Raw genomic sequence first — 26,300 nt, 5'->3', positions numbered from 1 at the left:
AACAAAAAATTGCCGGGAAATCTGCTGCTCTGTCAAAGCGGCTGCTGAAGTCGCTAAGGAAATATTAATGAGAGCAGCCTGTTTGTCTTTATATTAAACACACCACCGTGTCTCTGGTTGTTTCGTGTCGCTGTCCGAGCAGACATGGACGAGTATGACGAGATGTTCGGGATAGAGGACGACTTCGAGGACCAGTTCGCCGACGAGCTGGAGGCGCTGGCTGAGATGGAGGGTGAGGAGGAGCTAACGTTAGCTAACAAACGCTGTTAGCATCTTTAGTATATGTTTATAGATAACAGGAGTGTGTCAGACTTTAGTTTTAACTGTTATGTTAATCTCCATAAGTCTAACGACAGTCCTATGAACATAACTTCATTATGAACTTATTGTACTAACCAGTGACGTAGTGTAAATAAGTGATAGTATCTGTACATTACTACAGTTTTGAGGTACTGGTACTACACTTGAGTATTTCCATTTTATTCTGCTTCTACTCCACTGCAGGTTAGAGGGAAATATTGTAGCTTTTACTCCATACTCTTATTAACCACTTTACTTTGTAGAATAAATTATTAATATAAACTATAAGTCAACTAGTAAATTATGGTGTGTTATTATATATTAAACTACCCAGCAGTATATAAAGTAACTGAAATTAGCTCCATTTTTTTTTTTACCAGCAGCAACATTAAAGGGATGTACACATTGATGATACTGATTATAATCCAGTAACATAATATATATGATTCTAAAATCCTGGATAAAGAGTACTTTACTTTCAGTACCTCAAGTATATTTAAATGCCAGCACTTTGGACTGAAAGGAGATTTTGAATGTAGCACTTTTACTTGTAGTTTTACACTGTTTTATTGCTTTTATTACTCCAGTAAAACTTCTGAGTACTTCTTCCAAAACACATACAAACACACCCATCTCTGTTTGATCTGTTGGTGTATCTCAGATACTGTGTAGTTGTTAGCGGTATGTGATGTCCATTTAACTGAACCACCACCTCACACTTTAAGTTTTTTAGTAATAATGCTTGAACAAATCACATTTGGCACTCACTTTGGTATGTGACATTATTGTGCATCATTATTCATGCACTTAAAATGATTAGGGATGCATGATAATATCAGCATGTCAGCAGTATTAGCCGATGCCAGCTTTAAGATGAACTATATTAGCCGATACCAGCTTTAAGATGAACTATATTAGCCAATACCAGCTTTAAGATGAACTATTAGAATTGTCCAACATGCTTTTTTCTTATTTAGCACCATGAATGAATATAACATACATTGAAAAGTATTCTATCTCATGTCTCCATCTGCAGGTGGGCCATCACAGTAAGAGTATGCATGCATTATATAAATAATAAATAAATTTGAATAAATAACATAATAAATAAATAAATAGGAAATGTAAAATTCCACTACAGAAGTGACTTGATAATAACTAAAATTAGGTGAGGAAAATAGTGGCTATATCAATATATTAGTTAATGGCCAGACTTGTTATATATCGGCATATTGGATATTAGCAAATATTCCAGTGTTGTGCATCCCTAGAAATAATGCAACATGATTAACCTCTTAACATAGAGTTCACTTAAATATCCCACATAAGTAGCTCTAAGGTTGGAAAACTATATCTCTTCTTTGAAGCTATATTATGTGTACATGAAGAGAAAAATTCTAATCCAGTATTTGATGTTTGTTATGGCTGAATCATTTAATCAGATGGAAGTGTTCAACAGGTCTTGTGCATCATCACAAATGTTAATTTATTTGCATCCATTTTCTGTCTGACATATCCTTTGAAAGCTTTGTGTTCTTCAATAGAGTCGAAAATAGATTTCTGTGGGTTTGAGCATTTTTTTGCTGCACACCGCCCTTGTTTGGGACAGTGGGATTGAGACAACAGTACTGTAAACTATAGAGTCCAAGCCTGTTATGAGATGACTGCATTATTTGATATGTAACATACTCCTCATAACCGAGAGCTCTATCTCTTGGCTATTTATTTATTTTGTAGTAATCATTTAATCTAATTAATGTCAGAAAGTAGAGAAACCTGCCCATCACAGTTTCCTAGGACCCAAAGTGAAATCAGTAAATTACTTATTTTCTGACTCGCAACACAAAACCCAAACATTCAATTTATTAAACAAAATAGCAGCAAATCCTCACAAGACAGGAAGCTGGACCCAGTGAATATTTTGCATATTTACTTGATGACTCAGTGATTAAATGATTATCAAAAATGTTACCAGCTGATCACTTCAGAATTAATTATGTGTATGTCTTTTTTTGAATGGCTCAGAGGAGTCTTCCAAACAGGGGAAACGTCAGAAGCAGGGTCCAGGAGACGACATTTCTGACGTAGAGCACCTGCTGGATGATCAGTCCACCAGTGAGTTCACGCTGAGAGTACAGTAGCTGTTTTGTTCTTGTTGTGTTTCCTTGATGTTTTAAGCTGTACCTTGAATCTGTCTTGGTCTGCGCAGCCCCAAAGGCAAAGCGGCAGAAGCAGGATGCAGGAGTGGCCAAGCGACTTTTCAACTCACAGCAGACTCAAGAGAGCAAAACCCTATCGCAGAGGGATGACATCACACCACCGTCTTCTCCAGAGCAGTATGAACACCCTCGCACCTTCAGGTAGGAGAGGTACATGATGGATTGCGTTTTTTTTCGGTGCTGTGTCTCTCGGCTGTCTTACAGCCTGGCACCTGGTGGCTACCTTTTAATAAAGCCCCGACCTCACCTGAGTGCTGTGGATGTACACGCAGAAAATAAGAGGGAAATAAGAAAATACAGGCAGAGGGCAGAGTCTCTGCAGGAAAATACACCGCCACACACTGAGAGTGGGTCACAAGTGATGATTGAGAGGGATTACTTCAGTATGAGTCTTTACAGTGTTTTTAGGAAAATCCTGCGAAGTATATCTTTGATACAAAACCCCTCCAGCATATTTTAATATAAACAAATAAGAGGCACTTAAAAGCTTTACATCACAGGGGTGACATATGGCAGTGTGCTATTTATAGAGACACAAAAGCACTTAACTGCCTGAGGAAGAGCTGCAGCTGGTGGCACGTTCTCTGTGTACACTAAGTACTTGAACAGTCTTTCTTTTATTCCTTTTAAGTTTGTCGTTTTTATTTGCTTTTTGAGCTCTTAAATCACTATCTTTTGCATTCTAGCAGTTCCCAGGCACTCCTTGTTTCAATACTGAAAGGATGCAGCCAATTAATTGTTTGACTGACAGAAAATGAGTCAACGACAGTTTTGGGCTGTAGATTAATAATTCAGAGAAGATGTCAAGTAAAAATACGAAATGTTTGCTCATTACAACTTGTAATGAAATTTTATATGAGTATAATTGTAATACCATCAGACATTTTGGATTGTTGCTCAGACAAATAGTAGGAATTTAAAGATATACCACTGTCCTATAGTAACATGTGATGGACATTAAACATTATCGATATTTTATAGATTATACAAAAATCCACAGCACAACAGACTTCTGATTGCGTGTTTTAGGTCGACACCAGCTGTGCTGGATATCAGTGGCTTTGCTACAATCCCAGAGACGCCCCAGCGACCTCCCTCAGCAGTGCCAGTGTCACTGCATGTACTGCGGCGGCCTCCTTTAGAGGGGGAGTACATCAGTGTGACAGATTCATCAGGCTCACGGGTCTACCTCAGACAAGCAGAAGACACAGGGACAAAGGTTTAACTCCTTAACATCTCGTCCTAAACCCTGATTCAGCGTACATACATGAGGTGTCCTGTCCCTGTTGTTATATTTATGTTGTTGTTTTTTTTCTTGCATTTACCTGCGTGTCTTCAGGTAGAGGACACCAGACTGGTACCAAACTCCCAGGGATCGCTAGGGCTGCTGGCAGTGCCGATAAATGTGTTGAGAGAACAAGAGGCAGAGAGGGTGAGTGACAAGGCCGCTGCTTTTCTGTATAATCTGTTAATTAGCTCGCTGCACATGAAACATGCTGTTAATTCTAAATAATCTAGTGTGTAACACTGCTAAATTCAAACACTTGATTATGATTAAACACAAACAATAGTACCATTACATTCAAACAAAGACCAGAGTGTCTGCAGCCAAAATGCATTGTTTTATTTAAGTTGATAGAAGCCTATAACTTGAAATCATTATTAAAATATTCATTAATTTGGGAAAAAAAAGATGTCTAGTAATTTCAACACTGAAATAAAAATATTAATGACTCGTTCTGTGTATACAAACAGTAATTACATTTATTTGTTGATGTGTCTGTAGGATGTGTTTCAGACATCTTATATTTTAAAATGTATTTAGTTAATCGATTGCACAACAATGTTGAGATGCAGACAAGTTAAAATTCTACTTTTTGTTTGAAATCCTGCAGCGCCACCAGCAGGTTGTGGAAGAATCTCAGCGTCTTACAGATCTGCTCGCCAGGTAACTCCCAACCATCAAGAATATGATTACATGTAGTAAATATTTTTTCCAAGGGATGACCCTGAGTGTGCGCCCCATACATGCCGTGTCCTTTGCAGCATGTGGGTTTAATTACAACTTGCCACACTTTGCTGCGTGTCATTCCCCCTCTTTCTCCTCACTTTCCTGTCAGTCTACAGCTGCCCTATACTAAAGGCAAAAAGCCAAAAATAATAATCTTAAAAAAAAGGGGGGGGGGGGGGCTGACGACGACCCTGAGTAGTCGACTGTTCAACAATTCCATCTAAGGAACCTGATTCAACTGCCAATCTCACAGTCAAATCATTGCAGTAGCAAGAAAATGTGGTTGTAGAACAAAGGATCGGTCCATTTAGGCTATATGGGGGTGCGAAATGTCTGATTTTACATTTTAATTGATGGGTTTCTCCCAGTAAATCAGAGCTTGTTTTGGTGTAAATGAATTAATCAGAGCACTCACATAAGAATGTAAATTTGAATGTAGATTCTTTGTCAAAATCAGTGGAGAAGAGGTGTGTATAAACAGCTGTTTGCAGCTTGCATCTTTCTGTAAGAGAAAGTCAAAATTTTTCTTTACAACCACAGAAAGCAAGCAGGGACTGAACTAAGTGAACTTCTGTCTGTCTATCGATCGCCTCTGCTCCCTTTCAGTACTGTGGACAGCACCACTGCTGCACCTACACACGCACGCTACAGTGCTGCATGGACCATGTCCTATTATAAAATAAATTCTTATATGAAGTTGAGAAGACAAATTGTTTAATCGAGTATTTTGGCTCTTCTGTTTGGTGTGGAAAAAATGGAAATTAATGTTGCAAATGAGAATATGGATCAGTGGGAGAAAAAACGGGATTCAGCTATCAGTCAAAATTGGGCACACTTGACGAATCAGATGTGACTATATATATTCTTCTAGTTTTTACATTTTCTTGGTAAATCTATGTCACATTCCAGCACTGTGAACGATGTGCTTGTCGAGCCTGAAAACATAGAAGATGAAGAGAACGACGATCCTGAAGACAAAGAGGGCCGAAGCTCTCGACTCTGGGTGGACAGATTCTCTCCCCGACACTACACAGAGCTTCTCAGTGATGATGTAAGTCATGTTTAGTGTTTAGATACTCGAAGTGAATGAGACCCCTTAAACACAGATAAGTCCGAGTATCCTACACTGATGTGTCTGCTTCTTTGTAGTTTACAAACCGCTGTCTGCTCAAGTGGTTGAAACTTTGGGACACCGTTGTGTTCGGAAGAGAGAGGAAGTCCCGCCCTGCTCGGTCTGACAGACAGGCTCCCTTACAGAACTCATTCAAACCCAATCAAGCCAATCAGAATCCAAATCGCTTCAAGAGCAAGATCGAGGTGACTGAGGAGCTACTGGAGGCCGAACTGGACCAGTACAAACGACCCAAATTTAAGGTAAACACACCAAAATACTCATGTCAGCACAGTTTCAGTTTAACAACCTTTAGTTCTTCTACAAGATATTTTGTTCTCCCTCCAGGTGGCATTGTTGTCAGGTCCTCCAGGTTTGGGGAAGACCACCCTGGCTCATGTCATAGCAAAGCATGCTGGGTACAACGTGGTGGAAATCAACGCCAGGTCAGACAAACCAATATATTATTACCCATTATTAGGAATAAACTAGAAAAATTAGGTTGACAATAATCCTCTCACCCAACTGTTGATGTTTTTACAGTGACGATCGCAGTGCAGAGGTGTTCCAGAAACGCATCGACACGGCAACCCAGATGAAGTCAGTTTTAGGAGCCAACGAGAGGCCGAACTGCCTCATTATTGACGAGATCGATGGAGCACCTGTGGTATGTTCTGGTCAAGTACAACCAGTAAAAATCAAAAACAAGCAAAATAATCTTTGTTATAAATGATTCATGTCTTCATCTGTGGTGTTCGACAGGCTGCAATCAACATCCTGTTAGCAGTTCTGAACAGGAAAGATGGGCACAGTGGGGAGGCGGTTACAGAGACTGCGAAGAAGAAAAAGAAGAAGGAGTCCATCCTTCTCCGACCAATCATCTGCATCTGTAATGACCTGTAAGAGAGACAGTGGTGTTCAGAGTGGGATAGTAGATTTTTGTTAAAGTGTACCTATTATGCTGTTCTATATTTTGTGTCTCATACAAGGTGATATAATTTTGGATATTCATATTAAACTTGGCCAAAGGTTCAAATAATGAGATAAGCGCATGTAAAAGTAATCCGTGTGAGCAAAACCTCAGACTGTTCTGAATACTCATAGTGTTAGTATTGAGTTTTCTTTGTGTCTATCATCTTATTCCTTTTCTTTTAGTTATGTTCCAGCCCTCAGACCTCTCAGACAGCAGGCCTTCCTCCTGACTTTCCCTCAGACTCAGCCCTCCCGCCTCGCACAGAGACTGGCAGAGGTCAGCACACACACACACACACACACACACACACACACACACACACACACACACACACACACACACATATATAAGTACAAGAAGTGCAGATGCATTTGTGAACACACCAACAATCCAGTTTTACATTGAGCTGACTTTTTGTTTGCAGATTTCACTTCAGCAGGGGCTGAAGACAGACACAGGCACTCTGATGTCGCTGTGTGAGAAGACTGATAACGACATCAGGTCTTGCATCAACACACTACAGGTGGGTGTCACTACTGTGAAGGCGAAGTTGTCTGTTTCATGAGCAGTTTAGTAGTATACAGTATAATTATACCAAAATATGTGTTCTTGTCTGCACAGTTCCTCCACGGTCGCGGCCACAAGCGCGTGAACTCAAAGACCATACAGAGCGTCTCTGTGGGGCAGAAGGACCAGAACAAAGGCTTGTTCCATCTGTGGCAGGAAATCTTCCAGTTACCACGTACAAAACGGTATTCATAAAGCTGAGTTATTCATGAATTTTAAAATGTTTTGCTACATTTGCTGCTGGATGCTGAGAACAAGTTCAGATGTAAATAAATACATGTTTCATAGCTCTTATCATTCCTAGTAGTTTTATGCCTCCATACGTATATCCATCCGTCTCGTTCTTGTTAACACAATATCTCAAAAAGGCCTTGAGGGGATTTCCTTAAATTGGCACACATGTTCGCTTCAACTGAACGATGAGTTGATTAGACTTTTGGTGGCCAAAGTTCATTGTGACCTTATGCCCATCTAATGCTTGTGAATATCTCAAGAAAGCCGTGAGGGAATTTCCACAGAATTGGCACAGACATCCACCTGGACTCAACAAGAAACTGCATAGAATATGTTGGTCAAAGGTCAAATGTGAAAGGTCACTGTGACCTCATAAAACATGTTTTTGACTGTAACTCAAGAATGTATGTACTTCTTTGCTGCATATTTGAAGCATTGTTAACTGTCATGGCTACATATGAGTCTGAACAGACAGTTAGATACAGAGACAGGCGGAGCCTTCTGTCAGTAAGGTTCCTGAAAACTTGTGGATACGGATGAAACAGAGTAGTACCAACAGGGATAGTAAATGTGCCTCAACTGTTCAAATGTGTTCTTCAGGAAACGTATTGGTGAGGGGTTTGAGGAGGCGCCAGGCTCAGGAGGCGGAGCTCAGAGGTTTCAGCACATTCTGCACTTGGCTTCATCTGGTGGAGAGTATGAGAAGGTTTCTCAGGTAATGAACTCATCAGCCAGCTCTGAGCCATGTATTCATGGTTTATAAAACACTGCATTATGATGCCTTAGGTCTGACATCTGTCTCTTTCCCTCAGGGCCTGTATGATAATTATCTGTCCATGCGTGTGAGGGACCCCAACCTGCACAGTGTGTGTGAGGCTCTGGACTGGCTGTCGTTCTCTGACAGGTTGAACCAAGTGATCCTGCACGGGCAGAACTTCTCCCTGATGCGATACCTGCCCTTCCTGTCCATCACATTCCACTTCCTGTTTGCACACACAAACGTGCCCCGCATCAACTATCCAAACAGTCAGCACGAGGTACTAATCAACCACTTACACTTTTTTGGAGCAACATGATGAAAACAAGAGTGATGCATGTAGAAAAACTAAGTAACAGTGAGTTATATTGAATGGAGACAAGTGAAATAGAAACTAAATAAAGAATGATAAACTCATACATCAGATGTTTTAGGAGGTCTAGATAATAATTGATTATTTTGTCCCCTCCAGGCTTCCTCCCGGCTTCTCAGCAACAGAAATGCTTTGTCCACCATGTTGGCCGACATCCCAGCATGCATCAGAACGAGGATCAGCCAGCTCAGCCTGGCCCTTGATGCTCTCACGCTGCTCCTCGACATCATCTGTCCCAAACTACGCCCCGTATGTAAAAGCATTGACAGTATATGTAACAGTATATAAATGCTGGAACTGTGATCTCAGCCAGGTGCTATGTGTGGATGGGGGTCCATCAAACACCGCAAGGCAATGTAGCTGAAAAACATACGGGTGGGGGTTCATAAGAAAACATTTAATGCATTTCATAAGGTGTCAGTAAAGCTCTCAGTGACTGTGTATAATCTGAAATCCTGTGTGTTTCTTTCAGGTGAATCCGCAGCTGTTCAGCACCAGAGAGAAGGAGCAGATGCGTGAGCTGATCGACACCATGCTGGCTTACAACCTCTCATACAGGCAGGACCGCACGCCCGAGGGGCAGTACACATACCTGCTGGAGCCGTGAGTACACACACGCACACACATCTGCACTGAACAATATATTGCATGCGAACACATGCAGTGCAGATGTGTGTTTCTGGGGTGTTGAAGGTCACTGCTCTTGTCCACACTGTGGTTCACTGCAGGGAGGCTTAGAGAGTAATCCCCTTAACACCTGGTGTGTGTGTCTGTTTGATGGTAGTGGTGTGGGAGCAGAGTAGCAAGCTGCAAAGCCTCACCAGTGGGGTACAGGTGGATGGACAAACAGATGAAAGGTTGCATTAAGAGGTCGGCGTTGTCAGTGAAATTAGGAGACGATCTGTGAGCAGAACGGACCTCATTTTGGTTCAAACTTACGCTTTAACTTGAAAAAAATCTTCAAGCTTAATTTTTTTTTGTGGCCACTGAGGACAGCAGGGACTGTGGTATTGGTCCAATTGGATAACTCGCCGTGCCTGTCAGCCATGCCGACCCCGGTCGAGGAGGAGCCAGGCGACCAGGGGGGCTCCTTTCTGCAGGCTCGCTGTGACAGAGTGCTGGTCACCAATGACTGGTGCCTGCCTCTCGTGTTGGCTCTACTACTGCTTCTGCTAGTCTACACTTTCCTATACCTGCCCTCTCTAGCTCACCACAACACCAGTGTCTGACACCTCATGGATAAAGACGTGGAACACAGTTGTGGATATAAACATTGTAAACATCACAGACAGCGGATATGCCCCCACCGCCCCAATAGGGTTATTTGGTTGGATGACTCTTTTTTTGGAGACCATTGCTGACTGGTTAGACTGTGGCAGAAGTATTAATGTTGCCAGGTTTTACAGGCTGTGAGTGGGGAGAGACATGCGGAGAGCAGGAAAGATGAAGAGAATCACCTCATTCATTACAAGTCAGTCTGTTTTTGGAGCCAAAAGACATTTATAGCCATTAATGCTTTAATGTGGAGCTTCTGTCTCAGGTCTGTTGTGGTATATTTTCAGTGCTCTGACAGTAAGGGAATGTAGTCACTTGTTTTTTTGCAGTAATGTTTGTCCTACGCTGATATCCGAGAATGAATGTGAAAATAGTTAAAAATGTACATAACGCTAGACAAAAGAGGTATAAGTCCTCCTCCAGACACATTTTAAAGTATGTACTAATATTTTGTTAACATAGTTTTCCCTCATAATGGTATAAAAAAAAAACTGAACAGGGGCTCAAAGCAGATCTACTAATTCTCCCTCATTGAGGAATTTTGGATCTGGCCTCTGCTCTTCATCAATACTGTGGCAGTCTCTGGAGAGATTCAGGCATGCATGTTTGAGCCTCAGTCAGACCGAGAGTCAGTCGAGGAGTCTGTTGTGGACCAAAGTGGCTTACTAGCGGGCGTATCATAATGCTAGGTGTACTTAGCATCTTTTAGTTGTTTATGCTGTTTGGTAGCTTAGGGCTTTACCTGACTCAGCATTATGGCAGTCAGATTTGACTGTTCTATACAAATATTCAACTTTTTGTTCCTCTGTCTAGTTTCGACAGAGGTCAGTGGGTATTTCAGTGTGACAGTGACATTCACGTAATTTAGTAAGGAAGCCTAGTTAGCCCACTGAGCTGATGCTTGCCAACTACGCTAATGATGGATCGGAAATGTCCAACAACATTTTTTGCAGACACCAGATATCAAACAAAAGCCACAGACTGTATCGTTTTAAGTTGCTGTGAGCTGTAAATTCACCACTTTAAAGCAGAAGTCAGAAGTCGGAACCTGACCAAGCAATGCCTCTCCTCCTCCGGGGAGCTTCCTTTGTCTCACTGAGACTCATCCTGGGTCTTCATCAGCAGCTGCCTGCCAAGAGCAGCATGAAAGTGAGGATTGCTCACTCTGCCGCTAAATCTGGAAACTGAAACGTCCTTAAGGCCCATTTATGCTCAACGTTAAATACAGATCCGGATATAGCCTTCTGTCCGTGCTCCATGTTCATTTCATCCGTATTTCTGCACGTTTCCATAAAGTTTACGGATACGGGCCAAACGGAGCAGTACTACTGGAAACCGTGGGGGCAGTGTTGCTGTCACTACCCGATACGTAGCTCTAGTGAGACACGAAGAAGAAATAACAATGGCTGATTCCTGTAGTGAGAAAGCGCAGGGTGACAGCTTGTCGCTCTGCCTCACTCACAGGCGCGCTGTGCGACTTGTCATGCTGGATGTAGGGGGCCACCCAGCGAAGCAAGTCATCGAATGCCCCAGCAGATATCCTAAAGTACTGGAAATGATGCTTATCGTCAGTTTCTCTCATCGGCAGTACTAGTACTAGTACTTTTATGCAAGAGGTACATTATCAATATCTCCTCCACAGTGGCCATGTTTGTTTTTGAGTTTGTTGTTGTCATAAAGTTTTGATTCTGGGCTGCCCCCTGGTGGAAATACTGGTTAACATCCATGCTAACGTAAAGGGCGCATGGAAGTATGTGGGCAGTGACGGTAACATCGTTTGAAACGGATGTATACATTTTCGTACGTAAAGGGAGCATAAATGGGCCTTTAGACTTAAATGACAGCTCAGCTTGAAGAATCTCAGTTGACGAAGGGGTCTCTGACTGATTATTTGAATATTTGACTTTAATGCAACGGCCTTGTAAGCTTGTAACTGGCAATATCAGCTAAGATGTTCCAGTGTTGACATTGGTCCGGTTTACATCCAAAAACTACACTCACTACCGTCTAAGTTGGAGGTTACAGGTTTCTTTGCCAGTGTTGTGTTGAAGTCTGTTCTTCCGTTGACATGGGTTTCCCTTATTAGACAGCGATTGGCTTTTGTATTTGTGACAAACCTAATCTAGGTTGCCCAGCGTGCATTTAAATCTCAGATTTCAGGGAAGTGCACAGACATCAGCTCCTTCAATAGAGAAACTTGAAAACACCTCTAGCGACAAACTTTGCACAGATACAAGTCAGTATAGTCAGAAATTTTAGGGGACAGAAAAATAAGAAAAACATTTTTGAATGGAGGGGGGCTTTATATAAATGTAATTAATTCACTAAAGTTTTTAGACTGTATGTAACTTGTAATTCGTATACCGTAGGTGCTATAGTTGTCTGTGCAGACACTGTAAATGTGTGTGCCAGAGGTTAAACTACTTAATATCAGCTGCACAGTGAGTAATCCATCATGCTAAAGGCGGAGTTGAACCATCCAAGCAGCTCTTTCATTAGAGTTTGCCGAGCTGCGATTATAACACTGCTGATATTTTATAGTGATAACTTCCAATAAACAGCTCAGAGTCACATAGACTGGTATTATCTTATTTATGTTATATTTAGGTCCAGCAGGCATTGAGTGAGAGAGTTTACCGGCTGTGTGTGTGTGTGTGTGTGTGTGTGTGTGTGTGCACGCACATGAGTGTGTGTGTAAGCGCGTGAGTCTGTGTGCGCGTGAGTGATTGTGTGTGTGTGTGTGTGTGTGTGTGTGTGTGTGTGTGTGTGTGTGTGTGTGTGTGTGTGTGTGTTGGAGAGAGATGGAGATCAACTGTAAGAGGATTAAGGTTTTAGAGAATGACAGATTCAGGGTTTTATTCTGGAAAACATAAACCATAGCACCAACAGAGGAAGCTTAATGTTATTTTGTTTGTCATTTAACAAGGTTCACCTCTGTGTCAGTGACACGCTGTCAAAAGTGTGTTTGTGTTTAAACTCTTGTTGTTTGTGTAGAGCCATTTACTTAGTATCCGTGTGTGTGTGTGTGTGTTTGCAGGCGTGTTGAGGAGGTGGTGAGGTTTCCGGGCCTTCCTCCACGCCGTCAGCTGACATATCAGGCCAAACAAACCATCAGCAGAGAGATGGAGCAAGAGAAGATGAGGAGAGCCGAGCAACTGATGCTGCAACGAAACCCTGCAGCGGTGAGACACACAGGGTTTATTATACACAGAGCCGCCTGGAGACAATCAGATCACTGTGTGTGTGTGTTAAAGGGACAGTTCACCCCCAAATCAAAAATATACAGTACAGGCCAAAAGTTTGGACACACCTTCTCATTCAATGCGTTTTCTTTATTTTCATGACTGTTTACATTGTAGATTCTCACTGAAAGCATCAAAACTATGAATGAACACATGTGGAGTTATGTACTTAACAAAAAAAGGTGAAATAACTGAAAACATGTTTTATATTCTAGTTTCTTCAAAATAGCCACCCTTTGCTCTGATTACTGCTTTGCACACTCTTGGCATTCTCTCCATGAGCTTCAAGAGGTAGTCACCTGAAATGGTTTCCACTTCACAGGTGTGCCTTATCAGAGTTAATTAGTGGAATTTCTTGCTTTATCAATGGGGTTGGGACCATCAGTTGTGTTGTGCAGAAGTCAGGTTAATACACAGCCGACAGCCCTATTGGACAACTGTTAAAATTCATATTATGGCAAGAACCAATCAGCTAACTAAAGAAAAACAAGTGGCCATCATTACTTTAAGAAATGAAGGTCAGTCAGTCTGGAACATTGCAAAAACTTTAAATGTGTCCCCAAGTGGAGTCGCAAAAACCATCAAGCGCTACAACGAAACTGGCACACATGAGGACCGACCCAGGAAAGGAAGACCAAGAGTCACCTCTGCTTCTGAGGATAAGTTCATCCGAGTCACCAGCCTCAGAAATCGCAAGTTAACAGCAGCTCAGATCAGAGACCAGATGAATGCCACACAGAGTTCTAGCAGCAGACCCATCTTTAGAACAACTGTTAAGAGGAGACTGTGCGAATCAGGCCTTCATGGTCAAATAGCTGCTAGGAAACCACTGCTAAGGAGAGGCAACAAGCAGAAGAGATTTGTTTGGGTCAAGAAACACAAGGAATGGACATTAGACCAGTGGAAATCTGTGCTTTGGTCTGATGAGTCCAAATTTGAGATCTTTGGTTCCAACCGCCGTGTCTTTGTGAGACGCAGAAAAGGTGAACGGATGGATTCCACATGCCTGGTTCCCACTGTGAAGCATGGAGGAGGAGGTGTGATGGTGTGGGGGACGTTTTGCTGGTGACACTGTTGGGGATTTATTCGAAATTGAAGGCACACTGAACCAGCATGGCTACCACAGCATCCTGCAGCGACATGCCATCCCATCCGGTTTGCGTTTAGTTGGACGATCATTTATTTTTCAACAGGACAATGACCCCAAACACACCTCCAGGCTGTGTAAGGGCTATTTGACCAAGAAGGAGAGTGATGGAGTGCTGCAGCAGATGACCTGGCCTCCACAGTCACCGGACCTGAACCCAATCGAGATGGTTTGGGGTGAGCTGGACCGCAGAGTGAAGGCAAAGGGGCCAACAAGTGCTAAACACCTCTGGGAACTCCTTCAAGACTGTTGGAAAACCATTTCAGGTGACTACCTCTTGAAGCTCATGGAGAGAATGCCAAGAGTGTGCAAAGCAGTAATCAGAGCAAAGGGTGGCTATTTTGAAGAAACTAGAATATAAAACATGTTTTCAGTTATTTCACCTTTTTTTGTTAAGTACATAACTCCACATGTGTTCATTCATAGTTTTGATGCCTTCAGTGAGAATCTACAATGTAAATAGTCATGAAAATAAAGAAAACGCATTGAATGAGAAGGTGTGTCCAAACTTTTGGCCTGTACTGTATATTTTTCCTCTCACTGCTGTTTATCAGTCTTGATTGTTTAGAGGTGAGTTGCCGAATGTTGGAGATATCAGCTTTTATCTTGAGTAACCGGGTCATGATTTCTGGAAAGAGACATTGCTGATGAGTTTTTCAAATGTATTTTTTGGCTCTTTAAGCACCACAGGCTGAGTGCCATCAGGTTTCATTATACTAGAGAGAAGGCAGACAGCTCTACGGCTGATATCTCCAACACTCGGCAACTCACACTAAAACAATCTGGACGCATAAATATCACTACAAATTAGAGCAAACTTATGTATTTTTGATTTTGCTGCAAACTGCCCCTTTAATAATGTAATGTCTTTATAATTTGCTGTGCAGCAGGTAGTGGAAGAAAAAAAGATCGCTGGTCCTAAACCAACCAGGAACCATCAGCAGAGGCTGGAGAACATCGTCAAACAGACCACAGTGGAGGCCAGGGTGAGACACACTAACACACACACACACTTGTTTGTGTCATGGTGTTTGTAATCACATTGACATCCTGAAGATGCACACAATGAGGCATCACCAGACTCTAAACAAAAACTAAATCTTAATTAAATTTAAAGGTTTACTTTGCAGGGAGACATTTTTATCCACACATGGGGAAGGGAGTTTCCATAATGTGACTGTCAAAACAGTTTTGTCTCCACAATACGATTAATACAAGTACACACCGTCCTGTGTCCTGTGGCCAGTGGTGTAGTGTAGTATGAAAGACATGTATATGTAACGGAGTTAATGTTTTAATGATCTCACTTGCCTTTAATAACTATGTTGGTCATCCTTGGAGGTACACTGCTTTTGATTTATAAATATTTTTGCCTGCCTGTACAATCTGTGCTGTTTTCGTATTGTGATGGGGAGCTGCCCCGTTAGTAAACAACAGTCTGCAGAGCATCGTAGCATGTGTCACCTGTGTCTTGCTGGGCTGTGGGAGCTAACTGACCTATGTTATTCGATTTGTCTACTAGCTGTGACCGAATAAAAATACGTCGGAGCCGTCAATGATTGTCCATGTCGTCTATACACAATGCATGAGAGTACAACCCGCTACATATACACTATAACAGTGTTTTCCAAAGTATGTGTCATGGCACCTTTGGCTTGTCCCATTTTCATGTTCCATATTTAATGTTTCGCTACATTTAAAACAAGTAAACATTCACATGAGTTACATTTTATGTTTTCAAACATCGAACTGTGAGAAATAAGTAAAAAAAAATTAAATCACTACATTAAAACTGTTCAATATTAGTAAGCAGTTGTGCTCAAGCAAAGATCATTTAATTGACGGCTCTGACAGATGACATAAGAATATTGACGGGCAGAACAGTGGTGAGATTTGTCACTGAAAGCTGCTTGTTTCTTATCTCAAATGCTTTCAGAAACATATTTTAGTGTGCTGTTTAGCTGTAAATTGAGAATGTTTTTGACTCAGCCACAATGTCAACAATAGTCAAGCCAAAACAAAGCACCGCACCACCCACCGGCTGCACCAACTTTCTCATTTTACAGCTAAACAGTACACTAAAATATGTTTCTGAAAACCTTTAAGACAAGAAATAGGCAATGCAGTAACAGAATCTTGATTCATACTTGATCAGCGCTGCCTTGTTTGTCAGTTTGACTGCAGTTCTTGAGCAGTGATTGACAGCTGTGTCACAGACTCCTCAGCTCTGATTGGTTGCTTTCATTCACTCTTGTTTGATCCAAGAAAATGACATTAGAAGCACTACAAGGAGGAGGCAGAGGAACATTATTTTCTTTAGACTATCTGATCTGCTACTTTGTGAATACAGTGACAGTTTCAGCAAATGTGACAAAAAGTTATTTATATAAAAGTTACCAACGTCAGCTGTAAGTCCTCCTGCTTTTTTTTTTTTTTTAAGTTACCACAGGATGAGTCTTCATGAGTTGACCATCAGTCCTGATTGGATAATTGTTAAAGATTCTGCTTTTTGTGGTAGTTCTCTGGTTATTTCTTGACTGGGGAGGTAGCACTCTCTTTCTGACAGTATTGAGCCTCCCACAGGTGTATGTGTTAGTTGATACCTGTAGGTGGAGCCAGCATCTGTTTGCACTGACCGTCAGAGTCTCTGTGGATGAGCTGCAGCGTTAAAACAGTTCAGTGATGGAGACTGTGAACCTCTAGAGGGCAGAAATGAGGATAATGAGGAGCCACTGGGTTACAGTCCCTAATGGTGAAACTGGGAAATCAGGTTAATGAGAGGTGTGTGTGTGTGTGTGTGTGTGTGTGTGTGTGTGTGTGTGTGTGTGTATGTATGTGTGTGTGTGTGTGTGTGTGTGTGTGTGTGTGTGTGTTCATTGTTATTGACCTCTTTATTGAGGACAGTGTTTCAGGAACTTTCAGATTAACTTCCTCGTCTCTCTGTTCTGTCCCTCTGCTCTGCAGCCGGAGGTGGATTTCTTTGGTCGAGCCGTCGCCCCGAAACCTCAGAGACCGCAGCCCACCTCAGAGACAGGTACTGTAGAGACTCTGTGCTACGTGACGCTTGTGTGGCTTCATTTATCCAAACCCTCTGAGAGCACAGGCTGTTCAGGGAAAAACGCCTGAAGGCACATCAGGTCCAAATACACCGGAGGTGATAACTGATGTGTGTTACGTAACGCTTCTAATTTAGAGCTCCTGTGGGACACTGCAGGCAGCTGATCTGGACTGTCAACAGCACCTGCATTTTCCCTCCATAATGTTGGCAATATCATATTTCTATTAGCAACATAAAAGGCTCGACACAGCCAGATCTACAGCCTGTGTCTTATATTCAGACACCAAGTAAAGAAAAAACAGTCTTTATATTTTCTGTGTGTAAATAAAATGTATAACAATGCCTAAATTTCTTAGTTTGCTGCAGTTAAAGAATCGTTTTTGCTCCAGAAACCTGCTTAAAATTTGGAGGGTAGTCACTATGTTTTGGCCTGGGAGAGGCTTTGTGTCACTGGAAACAAACGTGACAGCTGTGTTTAAATGTATCGCAGCTTCTCACCAAAAATAGCACATTTGCATAAACAATAGGGCTTATTCTTTCTCCTCCAACATGGCCACCAGAAATGAGTACATAAAAAAATAGTGTTTCCCCTTTTGCTTGTAGTTTTGGAGTGCATTCAACTTTGGAGGAAGCATATTACTGTTTGTTTGTGACGTTTCATGACATCAAGTAGTAGACAACCTGTTATTTGTTTTGTTTATATGCAGTGTTTCTCATAGACTGCATAAACAACAGCCAGGTTGTTCCTTTCAATGTGAAGGAAAATCAGGTTTTGTGCAAGGCTGTTATTATTTTAAATCTCTTAAGTTTTTTTTTTTTGTTTTTTTTTTTTTGCTGTCTCACAGGTGTGCAGGTAGATATTAACTATAGCAACTCAAAACATGCTTGGCACAAATATCTTTACCTTTTTATTCAGTTGGTAAGATCGGCCCAGATTGAGCGCTCAGTGGTCGCAAAAAAGTGGACGCATTAAAATCACTAACCTTCCTGAAAGCTCTGCATTCCCCAAATTGATCAGTGAACAGTGTAATCGGAGCAGAAATGCAGAGCTGTGGTTTGTAGGTCAAAGCAGGAACAACAACAGGGCTGTGATGACTGAAACAGGAACAGCTCTCCTGATGATTTTGACATGTTTCATTAATCAAAATAAACCCCTGAATGAGCGTGTGAGAGCCCTGTGAGACGCACATTTGTCTGGAATATTCACACAACAGTCTTTTATGGAACACATCGAAAGCCCTTGAGTGAGACTGTGGTTGATGGAGATGATCGTACATCACTTTATATTACACACTGATTGGAGTTAAGTGCCAACTGGGTCTCTACATACATGGACATTGTCATATAAATGGTGTGTTATAAGTAGAGTTCCAGATTGTTTTCATGACTGATCATTCAATTAACTATTCATTTTATAAAAACATAAGGTTCCTTTTTCATCATGAGTTCCCAAAGCCAAGGGTGATGTCTTCCATTTGTTTATTTTTTTTCTGACCAACAGTTAAAAAAAAAAACCAGAAGCTATTCAGCCTTTCTAATCACATGAGAGAGCTGTAAATCCTCACATCAGGGAAGTAATTTATGTTTTCACTTTAGATGATTAAATTACAGCTCAATCGATTAGTTAATCACAGTAATCAATTAATGGTTTAAATGGTGCTTCAGGCTAAAATGACAGAAATGTGCTGGTTCCAGATTCTACAATGTAAATATTAGCTGGTTTTTGTACTCATCTATAGCTGTGACATCAAATATGACACACCAGTAAAAACAAAACAGAGCACAAAGGTACACTCATCTACTTCAGAGTCTTGTACACAGCTCTGCTTTACTGGCAATGAAAAAGGAGTCTGTTGCCTCTTTTTAACAGGCTTTGTGTTTAGAAAAACAACAATTTTGGTGTAAAAGAGGTATATGAAAATAAACAATATCTTTTGGGGTTCAGACAACACAAACAATTTGAAACCACGTCATTGGGCTCTGGAAAATTATAGACCAATCAATGCATTGAGAACATTTCCAGATTAATCACTTTATAAAAACAATGCAGTTGCGGCACAGCTCTACATAAAACAATTACTTAACTTTTTTCAATCACTTTCATGTCAGATTTAAGTTTAAGTCTATGCTGAATTTCCATAAATAACAATGTATAGACTCATATAGAAGTAATTCCTCTCAATAGTAACATATGACCCACTACAAGTGTGTAGCCGTGTAGTTATGTGCAGAGACTGCCCTCGGCCTGTATTTTATTATTTTCTATTTTAGGGACGTTTATGGGTGAGTACTGTCATGGCCAGGTGCCAGACTGTAAACAGCAGCATCCAAGAGGAAGCTACGAAAACTGCAGACGTGCCAAAAAAAACCCCAAAACACAAGAAACCCCACAAATATAAGCAGACAAATCTGGGGTTGGCTTTCACTTTCACATTTGCTGGCCAGTGTGTTTGCAAACAGTAAGACAGCCCTGCATTGTAATACCTTTATTTACATTAGATTAACGGACTAATCTTTTGAGCACTAGTCATTAGGTCACTTGAGAGGAGCTGTAAGAACCAGCGGGTCCCCCCTCCTCTTTTGATTAGCTCTGTATTCTAATAATCGTCATATTTTATTGAAAATTTTCACTTTATCCTTATGATTCTTGACTTTTGTAGTACTTGTTATGCACCAGAATATCAAAGGAAACTCCCTGTTTGTGAAAACCTACTTGGCAATAAACATGTTCCTGATTCTAAAGATTAAAAATGCCTAAAAGACGCTCTTTCCCTCTCTGTAGGTGAGAAGTGTGCGGTTCTCTCAATGGGAACGGCGGTGGGCAACAGTGATGTTTGGTTCCGCTTCAACGAGGGCATGTCCAACGCTGTCAGACGAAATGTGTACATCAGAGAACTACTGTAACACACACACACACACACACACACACCTGTCTGTATGTTATATGTGAGCATCTGAATAAATCCAAACCGGCTGTTAAATTCAAAACAGTCTTTATTTTGATTGACAGTGTAAAGAGCCAATAAAAACGTGTTGTTGAACATTTCTCAGCAGTCCATCAAAACAAACCTCTAGAAAGCTACTCAGTGCTGCACACTCACACACACACAGTAGTCTTCACATAAATTAAAAGCATTCAGGAGTCTCCCAATAAATAAACATGATAATAGCAATATTGTGTGTGTGTGCGCGCATGTGTGTGTGTGTGTGTGTGTGTGTGAGAGAGAGAGAGAGAGAAAGAGTATGGGTGAGATAGTGCAACGTGACGTGGGAGTGCATGATTCTTTAGTTTATATGCATCCGTGATTGTGTGTCTCCATGTGCGTGTGTGTGTGTGTGTGTGTGTGACCACTAGAGGATCACACACTTGCCCTTCTCCACCCAGGGGTTGGCTCTCATCAGCTCAGGGTTCAGAAATGGATCTTCACAAACACAACCCTCGATCCACTTCACCAGCCTACAAAACACACACACACACATCGTCAGCACAAATCTGATACTCAATACTTAAGAGAGCTTGTGTGTATTTGTTGTTGTGTGTATGTGTGTAGTACGTGTATGTGTGTAGTACACACTCACTCAGTAACGGTGATGGAAGATTTCTCTCTGTTGATTGCCAGCTGATACTGAAGGCTTTCCACTTCTCTCCTCATCTGTGGAACGTCTAACTCCTCCATGGTGCTACTGCTGTTCACACACACACACACACACACACACACACACACACACACACACAAACACAAGAAAAACACACAACAGATTGAAGCTTGAGCAGATTAAAAGTTCAGACATACAGATGTCGCATAAAAATTTAGGAATAAAAGACATTTGATTTCTGCAGTTAAGTTTTGTATCAATGTGTTCTAATGTGTAAATGAAAACAAACTTTGCTGTCACTAAGAGATATCTGATTAATTTTTACTTTTGGAAGATGAGAATAGAGCAGGATAAAGTGCCGTTTTGGATTTATGGTACGATCAGGATGTCTCCATTTCAGCAGCTCCTTTTACACAGCCTCTTTAAGGTGGGACTTTCATATGGTTATGCCGCCTGGCCGCCCTGTATAAAAAGTACAGTCCTAGATAGCGGAACAGAGTTGTCTCGCCTTTGAGCCAGCATTAGAGGTAGTAACAGCGCCAGAATGACGTCTGCGTAAAAGGGACAGCCGGCAGAATGGGTGTGATGTTTTGACGATGTGTTAAGCATGTGACTCACCACCGGGGGATTTAAAAAGTAGCTGATAGCAGTTAGCAGCTAACTCAAACAAGAGGAAAAGTGGCTGAAAATGTCCGCAAATTGCAAAAAAACCCCAAAAAAACCAACAACAAAGAATCACTGAGGTCCGGGAGCTTCTTACCATCCAAGCAGAGGGTGAGATCAACCACCATAAAACAGGGAAGGTAATTTATTGTTATTGCCATTCTTTATAAAGCACTGTCACACTCGAGGCTGATGCTGTTGTGCCAAATGTCACTACTGTTGCACTTTTCACGCCTGTTTCAGGGTTCCCACGGCCATGGAAAACCTGAAACAGTCATGGAATTTCACAATCTCATTTTCCAGGCCTGGACAACTTATGAGATTTTGTTGTTTGTAATGACATTTATTGTTACAGTAATCTTCCAAGGATAACGTTTTCTGTAATGTAACATGGCGATTTTATGTTCTGCAAGTTAGCTGTTGATGTAACGTAGCTCTAATATGCGTCAGCTTAGGGCTGCACAATATATCATTTCAGCATCGACACTGCGATGCACAGTAGTGGTGTAGAATGACGTGCACTGTCAAGTAAGGCAACTTATTTGATGCTTGATACAAATGGAAAAACCGACTTTTACACTGGGGAATAACAGGGCAAATTTTGGCTTGTTTACATAACATTTACCAAGCAGGTTGATGAGATTAAGCACAACATTTAAGATCAGAGGAGGGTTGGTCTGAAATGGTGATTTCTGTGACTTTGTAAAGCAGGAATATTTTCTGTTTTCCTCTTGTTAACTGACCCTTCAGATAAATCTTGTGACCCCTCGGTGGGAACCCCTTCTTCTCTGTTTGATAGGTTTATGACCATATCTTATAAAGACCAGATGGTCAGAGAGCTTCACTGAACACCAGAGGGAAGAGGTCAATGGGACAAATATTAAATAGTTGCTGTCAAAATGCCACGTTGACCCACTGATTGAGTCCATATGTGACTTGCTTTGAGTAGTTTTCAGAAAAATCTTAACCACTTCAGTGAAGTATCAGTACTTGTACCAATAAAGGACGTTCTCTTATTTCTTTCTGCTGCTGGCTTTTTTGCGAATAGGATGGAAGAAGTTGTCGAACCTTTGCCTTAAGTAAAAATAGAAATACCACAAAGTATAACTCAAAGGATAAAACTTTACTTATTGCCAACGAATCCTATAAAAAGACCAAAACCAACAACACTTTCCAGCTTCTCCACCCTGTCCGAAGCACCCAGGCTCGTCGGTTACTCCTAAAGACATGAAATCAGGTCACAAATATAGTTTCATTTTTTAAAATAGCTCAGTAATAGCACAGCTGTAGCTTTAAGCAGACATTACTCAAACAGTAAAAAATAGTCAATATATTTTGGACTATTTTAACCAGAGGATTAATACATGTTTGGTGCAGCAGGTCAGTGTATGTGGGATCAACTCAAAATGTGTGTTCACTGTGATGAAAGAACATGTCAACCAGTGCAACAGTGTGGCTCGGGGGGGGGGTCAAAATAAAATAAATAAATAAAATAAAAATCAACCAGCCACCCTCCTCCCCTGACAAGTCCCTTCATAAGTAACTAACAGTCCCTAAAGTGCGGTGAGGTTTGTGGGCCGTGAACGGCTCGTTTCTCCTCTGACACGTCACATACCTGTGTGCGGCTGGCTCGGCTGTTCAGGTACTTTTGGGCAGTCATGACGCCAAGAAGAGGATATTACTGGAACCGACTTCTCTGGCGCCGGTAACGTTAAGCCGATGGCTGCCGTATTTGACAGGAATACATTACTGTCTGTGTCGGTTACCGAATATTCGGTGCATCCCTAGTTTCCTTATACTTTTGTTAGGGTAATTTTTACAAAGAAAACTATTTCAGTACATAATAATTATGACAAGTCTGTGTATGTTGGCTTTAAACTGTGTGTAATGCTGTATAACCTCCTGAGACCCTAACTTTTGTTTGGTAATCATTTTTAATTTCTTCTACCTATTTGGGATCAGTAGGACCCGATAAGTATAAAAACCTAAACACTGTCAACGATAATTAAGTCCCAATGTCCTCAGATGAGTACTTCCTCATTAACAGCATCTTAGCGTAGGTTATTGTCACTAAAACTAGTCACATTAATGTTCCATATCAAACTACAGACATTATTAATCATAAATAAACAGGTTTTAACCATGAACTGTGATCAGGTTTTGGACCTTGTCCACTTTTGTATCAGGATCGGCTGCAGACTGGATGGCTACCATCTTGTTTTACATGGATTTGTTTATTGTGCAAATGATCCTTCCCCATGTTCACCGACGGACACCTTGTTATGACTTTTACTTCCTCTAGATAGTCAAGTTGGATCGTCTTCTCTGCACTCTGCCAGGGCCACTAGATGGGACACAAAAGTGTCCATGAACGAGGACAACAAGTCAAAGTTAAATAGAATGAAGTATAAGGTCAAGTTATGAGGACACAGGGTCTCAGGAGGTTGTTGTATCAACACACACACACACACACACACACACACTATACACTCATTTGGCAGTTTATTAGACCCACAGCTAAAACTAATGCAGACTAATACTCCCATTGAGATACAAGGTGTCTTCTTCCATGGAGTCCTAGTCAAGATGGCGGCACGATCAACATCATCAGTTTCAATTTAAACAAATTAACTATGTTACACAGGAAAACACATACAAAATACCGGCTATGTTAAGTCATTTCTGGGGACATACATAAAGGGTTCCCTGGTATATTCTCTATCTTGAAAGGGAACCTTGGTAGGGAAACAAATTGAGAACTTCTTGTACAGACTATAATGTGTGTCACTGTTTCTGCCCCCATCCTTCAGTTTAAATTCAAGTTTTAATTTTGGTGTTATTCTGCAGAATCCCCTTGCTTTCAAAGGCATCATCTGTGATTCAAAATACAAGACTGTAACCCCCTATTCCTCCCAAAGTAATTGACCTGTCTTTTAAAATAGAGTGCTGCAGTGATGGGCGACCCGGAAGTTAGCATCACCCTGGTTTCCTCGACAAAAGCCAATACAGTTTTCCACTGGATTTTGGATTCTTGCAGAAAAGGATCCTTACACGGCATGTTTGGCAAGATAATCTTCACAAATTAACACTTTTATGATTTTTAAGGTGTAAATGCAATCAACAGAAGTAATACGCTATTGTTAGGCTATAAATTAACTACTGTAAAGTTGCATAACTTCAACAGCGCCACCGCAACGAGGCTGTAAAGCTGTGTTTGGTGTGATGACGTTCTGTAGTCTCATTTAGCTATTTGTTAGCCTTTTTAAAAACACGCAGAAGCTTCAAAATTCACATGTGGGGCACTGGTGTATTTTATGTCGTAGAACAAAATGTGAAAGTCTCTTGAGCTTGTGTTAAATCAAAAACTCAAGCTAAAACAGTGCTGCATTAAATCCTTCATGAAGGTTATATTGATGTGTCTACAACAGTTCCAGCAATAAGTGAACGTTATAACCTTCATGAAGGATTTATAGCAGGACTGTTGTATCAGATGGCATTGGTTTGAGCTGATAGACTGAGAGCTGATTGTGTACTTACTGTATATCATCACATAAATGTTGAACCAAATCGAGACACTACCGTACAGATACCTCAAAAGTATGGCTGTAGAGGAAATGCACCTTGTTTTTCTTTGGTGTCGCTGTCACATAAATGGAGTATGGGAGTAAAACTATCAAGTTACACCACATTTAAATACTTAAAGTCAATTTACATACAGTATTTGAGGAAATTGACCTGGTTGGATTACTCTGAGGTTGTTTTTAAAGAGGCACAGATGTAAAGACAAAGTACAGCGCCTGTGTTTGCTGCCTTTATTTTTACTTATAGTAAATTATGCCCCACCCTGCCACAGGCCACAATACAGCAGGAAGAGAGAGGAAGAGAGGGCCAGGATGAGAGTTCAAGCCGACCAGGAATCAGTTTAGTCCTGTCTACTGGAAACTGTCTCCCCCTCCTCCTCCTCTCTTTCCTCCTCCTCCTCCTCTCTCATCCTCTTCATCTTTTAATGGATCTAAGTAAGTCGGCTGCCCCGCGCCTGCTTCCTCCACCAGCATCCACCCTGCTGTGTCTCCCCAGCAGCCAGCTGTTCTGTGAAAAGGCCTTCATCATTTAATTATAATATTCTCCAAATGTGTCCCAGTGACATCAGCCTCCATCACTCGGTCAGCGGGCTGCTGCTGATCCACATTTACATCTAAAATAAGTCGCCTTTGGCACAAACATCACCGTGTAGGAGGATAAAGAGAGAATAGATGGTGACTGTGAGGCTAAAACATCGAAACATCAGCTCAAACGCGAATGTATCGTGATTTAATGAAACGCATACACCCCCCTCCCCACACACACACACACACACACACACACACAAACAACGGGTCTTACCGTCAGGCCTACCGGAGAAGACCGCGGGTCGAGTTAAAGAGCAGCCGGCTGATGGAGGATGCAGACGGGCTGTGACGGCGACAATAACAGCTGAGAGTCGGTGGAGTTTCCCCGGCAGAGGAGTCCGGCTTCAGTGCAGGAGGAGGAGGAGGAGGAGGCTGTATGTGTGTGTATATGCGTGTGTGTCGGCTGTCCGCGGTGCAGGGCACTCCCCTGCGCTCCTCTCTGGTAGCGACTGGATGCGGGATGCGCAGGGCGGAGAGAAGGAGAGAAGAAGCCGCGCCGCCTGCTTTGACAGTCAAACGAGGAGCTGGAGCCGAGGACGCACCTGTATGGAAATCCGGACACGCACTGAGGCTGAGCACAGGCAGGAAACACGCAAATGAGGAC

General features: G+C 41.6%; 2 protein-coding genes across 4 annotated transcripts; one reads left to right on the top strand and one right to left on the bottom strand.

The window, feature by feature from the left end:
• Positions 1-20,322, top strand: chtf18 (CTF18, chromosome transmission fidelity factor 18 homolog (S. cerevisiae)). Of its 2 annotated transcripts, none has more exons than XM_049571471.1 (22): positions 1-232; positions 2,326-2,415; positions 2,510-2,660; positions 3,549-3,738; positions 3,859-3,951; positions 4,415-4,467; positions 5,440-5,581; positions 5,680-5,904; positions 5,990-6,087; positions 6,185-6,308; positions 6,404-6,540; positions 6,797-6,890; positions 7,039-7,137; positions 7,236-7,366; positions 8,016-8,130; positions 8,228-8,452; positions 8,645-8,794; positions 9,018-9,148; positions 12,858-13,002; positions 15,100-15,195; positions 17,174-17,243; positions 20,050-20,322. In XM_049571471.1, exons 1-22 carry the CDS (start codon positions 145-147, stop codon positions 20,169-20,171), a joined length of 2,769 nt encoding a protein of 922 aa, XP_049427428.1. In that variant the 5' UTR covers positions 1-144; the 3' UTR covers positions 20,172-20,322. The 2 variants fall into 2 exon arrangements, with proteins under 2 accessions (XP_049427428.1, XP_049427427.1); XM_049571470.1 differs by having other exon boundaries at positions 15,097-15,195.
• LOC125885740 (guanine nucleotide-binding protein G(I)/G(S)/G(O) subunit gamma-13-like) lies at positions 20,244-26,300 on the bottom strand. 2 transcript variants are annotated; one of them, XM_049571486.1, is made up of 3 exons: positions 25,911-26,300; positions 20,847-20,951; positions 20,244-20,724 (listed from the first exon to the last, which is right to left on the bottom strand). In XM_049571486.1, the coding sequence occupies exons 2-3, from the start codon at positions 20,942-20,944 to the stop codon at positions 20,619-20,621; spliced, it is 204 nt and encodes a 67-aa protein (XP_049427443.1). In that variant the 5' UTR covers positions 20,945-20,951; positions 25,911-26,300; the 3' UTR covers positions 20,244-20,618. The 2 variants fall into 2 exon arrangements, with proteins under 2 accessions (XP_049427443.1, XP_049427442.1); XM_049571485.1 differs by having other exon boundaries at positions 20,847-20,954; positions 25,911-26,295.

This window comes from Epinephelus fuscoguttatus, linkage group LG3 (assembly GCF_011397635.1).
Source record: "Epinephelus fuscoguttatus linkage group LG3, E.fuscoguttatus.final_Chr_v1".
NCBI classification, from domain to species: Eukaryota; Metazoa; Chordata; class Actinopteri; order Perciformes; family Serranidae; genus Epinephelus; species Epinephelus fuscoguttatus.
This window is presented reverse-complemented; position numbering and strand designations above follow the sequence as displayed.

Bases quoted from the DNA above. Each gene is read 5' to 3' on its own strand.
- chtf18 (XM_049571470.1), top strand. From the start codon at position 145: ATGGACGAGTATGACGAGATGTTCGGGATAGAGGACGACTTCGAGGAC. The intron at 8,453-8,644 runs GTACTAATCAAC...TGTCCCCTCCAG, and splicing joins ATCCAAACAGTCAGCACGAG to GCTTCCTCCCGGCTTCTCAG. The intron at 15,196-17,173 runs GTGAGACACACT...TCTGCTCTGCAG, and splicing joins AGACCACAGTGGAGGCCAGG to CCGGAGGTGGATTTCTTTGG.
- LOC125885740 (XM_049571486.1), bottom strand. From the start codon at position 20,944: ATGGAGGAGTTAGACGTTCCACAGATGAGGAGAGAAGTGGAAAGCCTT. The intron at 20,725-20,846 runs GTGAGTGTGTAC...TGTGTTTTGTAG, and splicing joins TCTTCCATCACCGTTACTGA to GCTGGTGAAGTGGATCGAGG.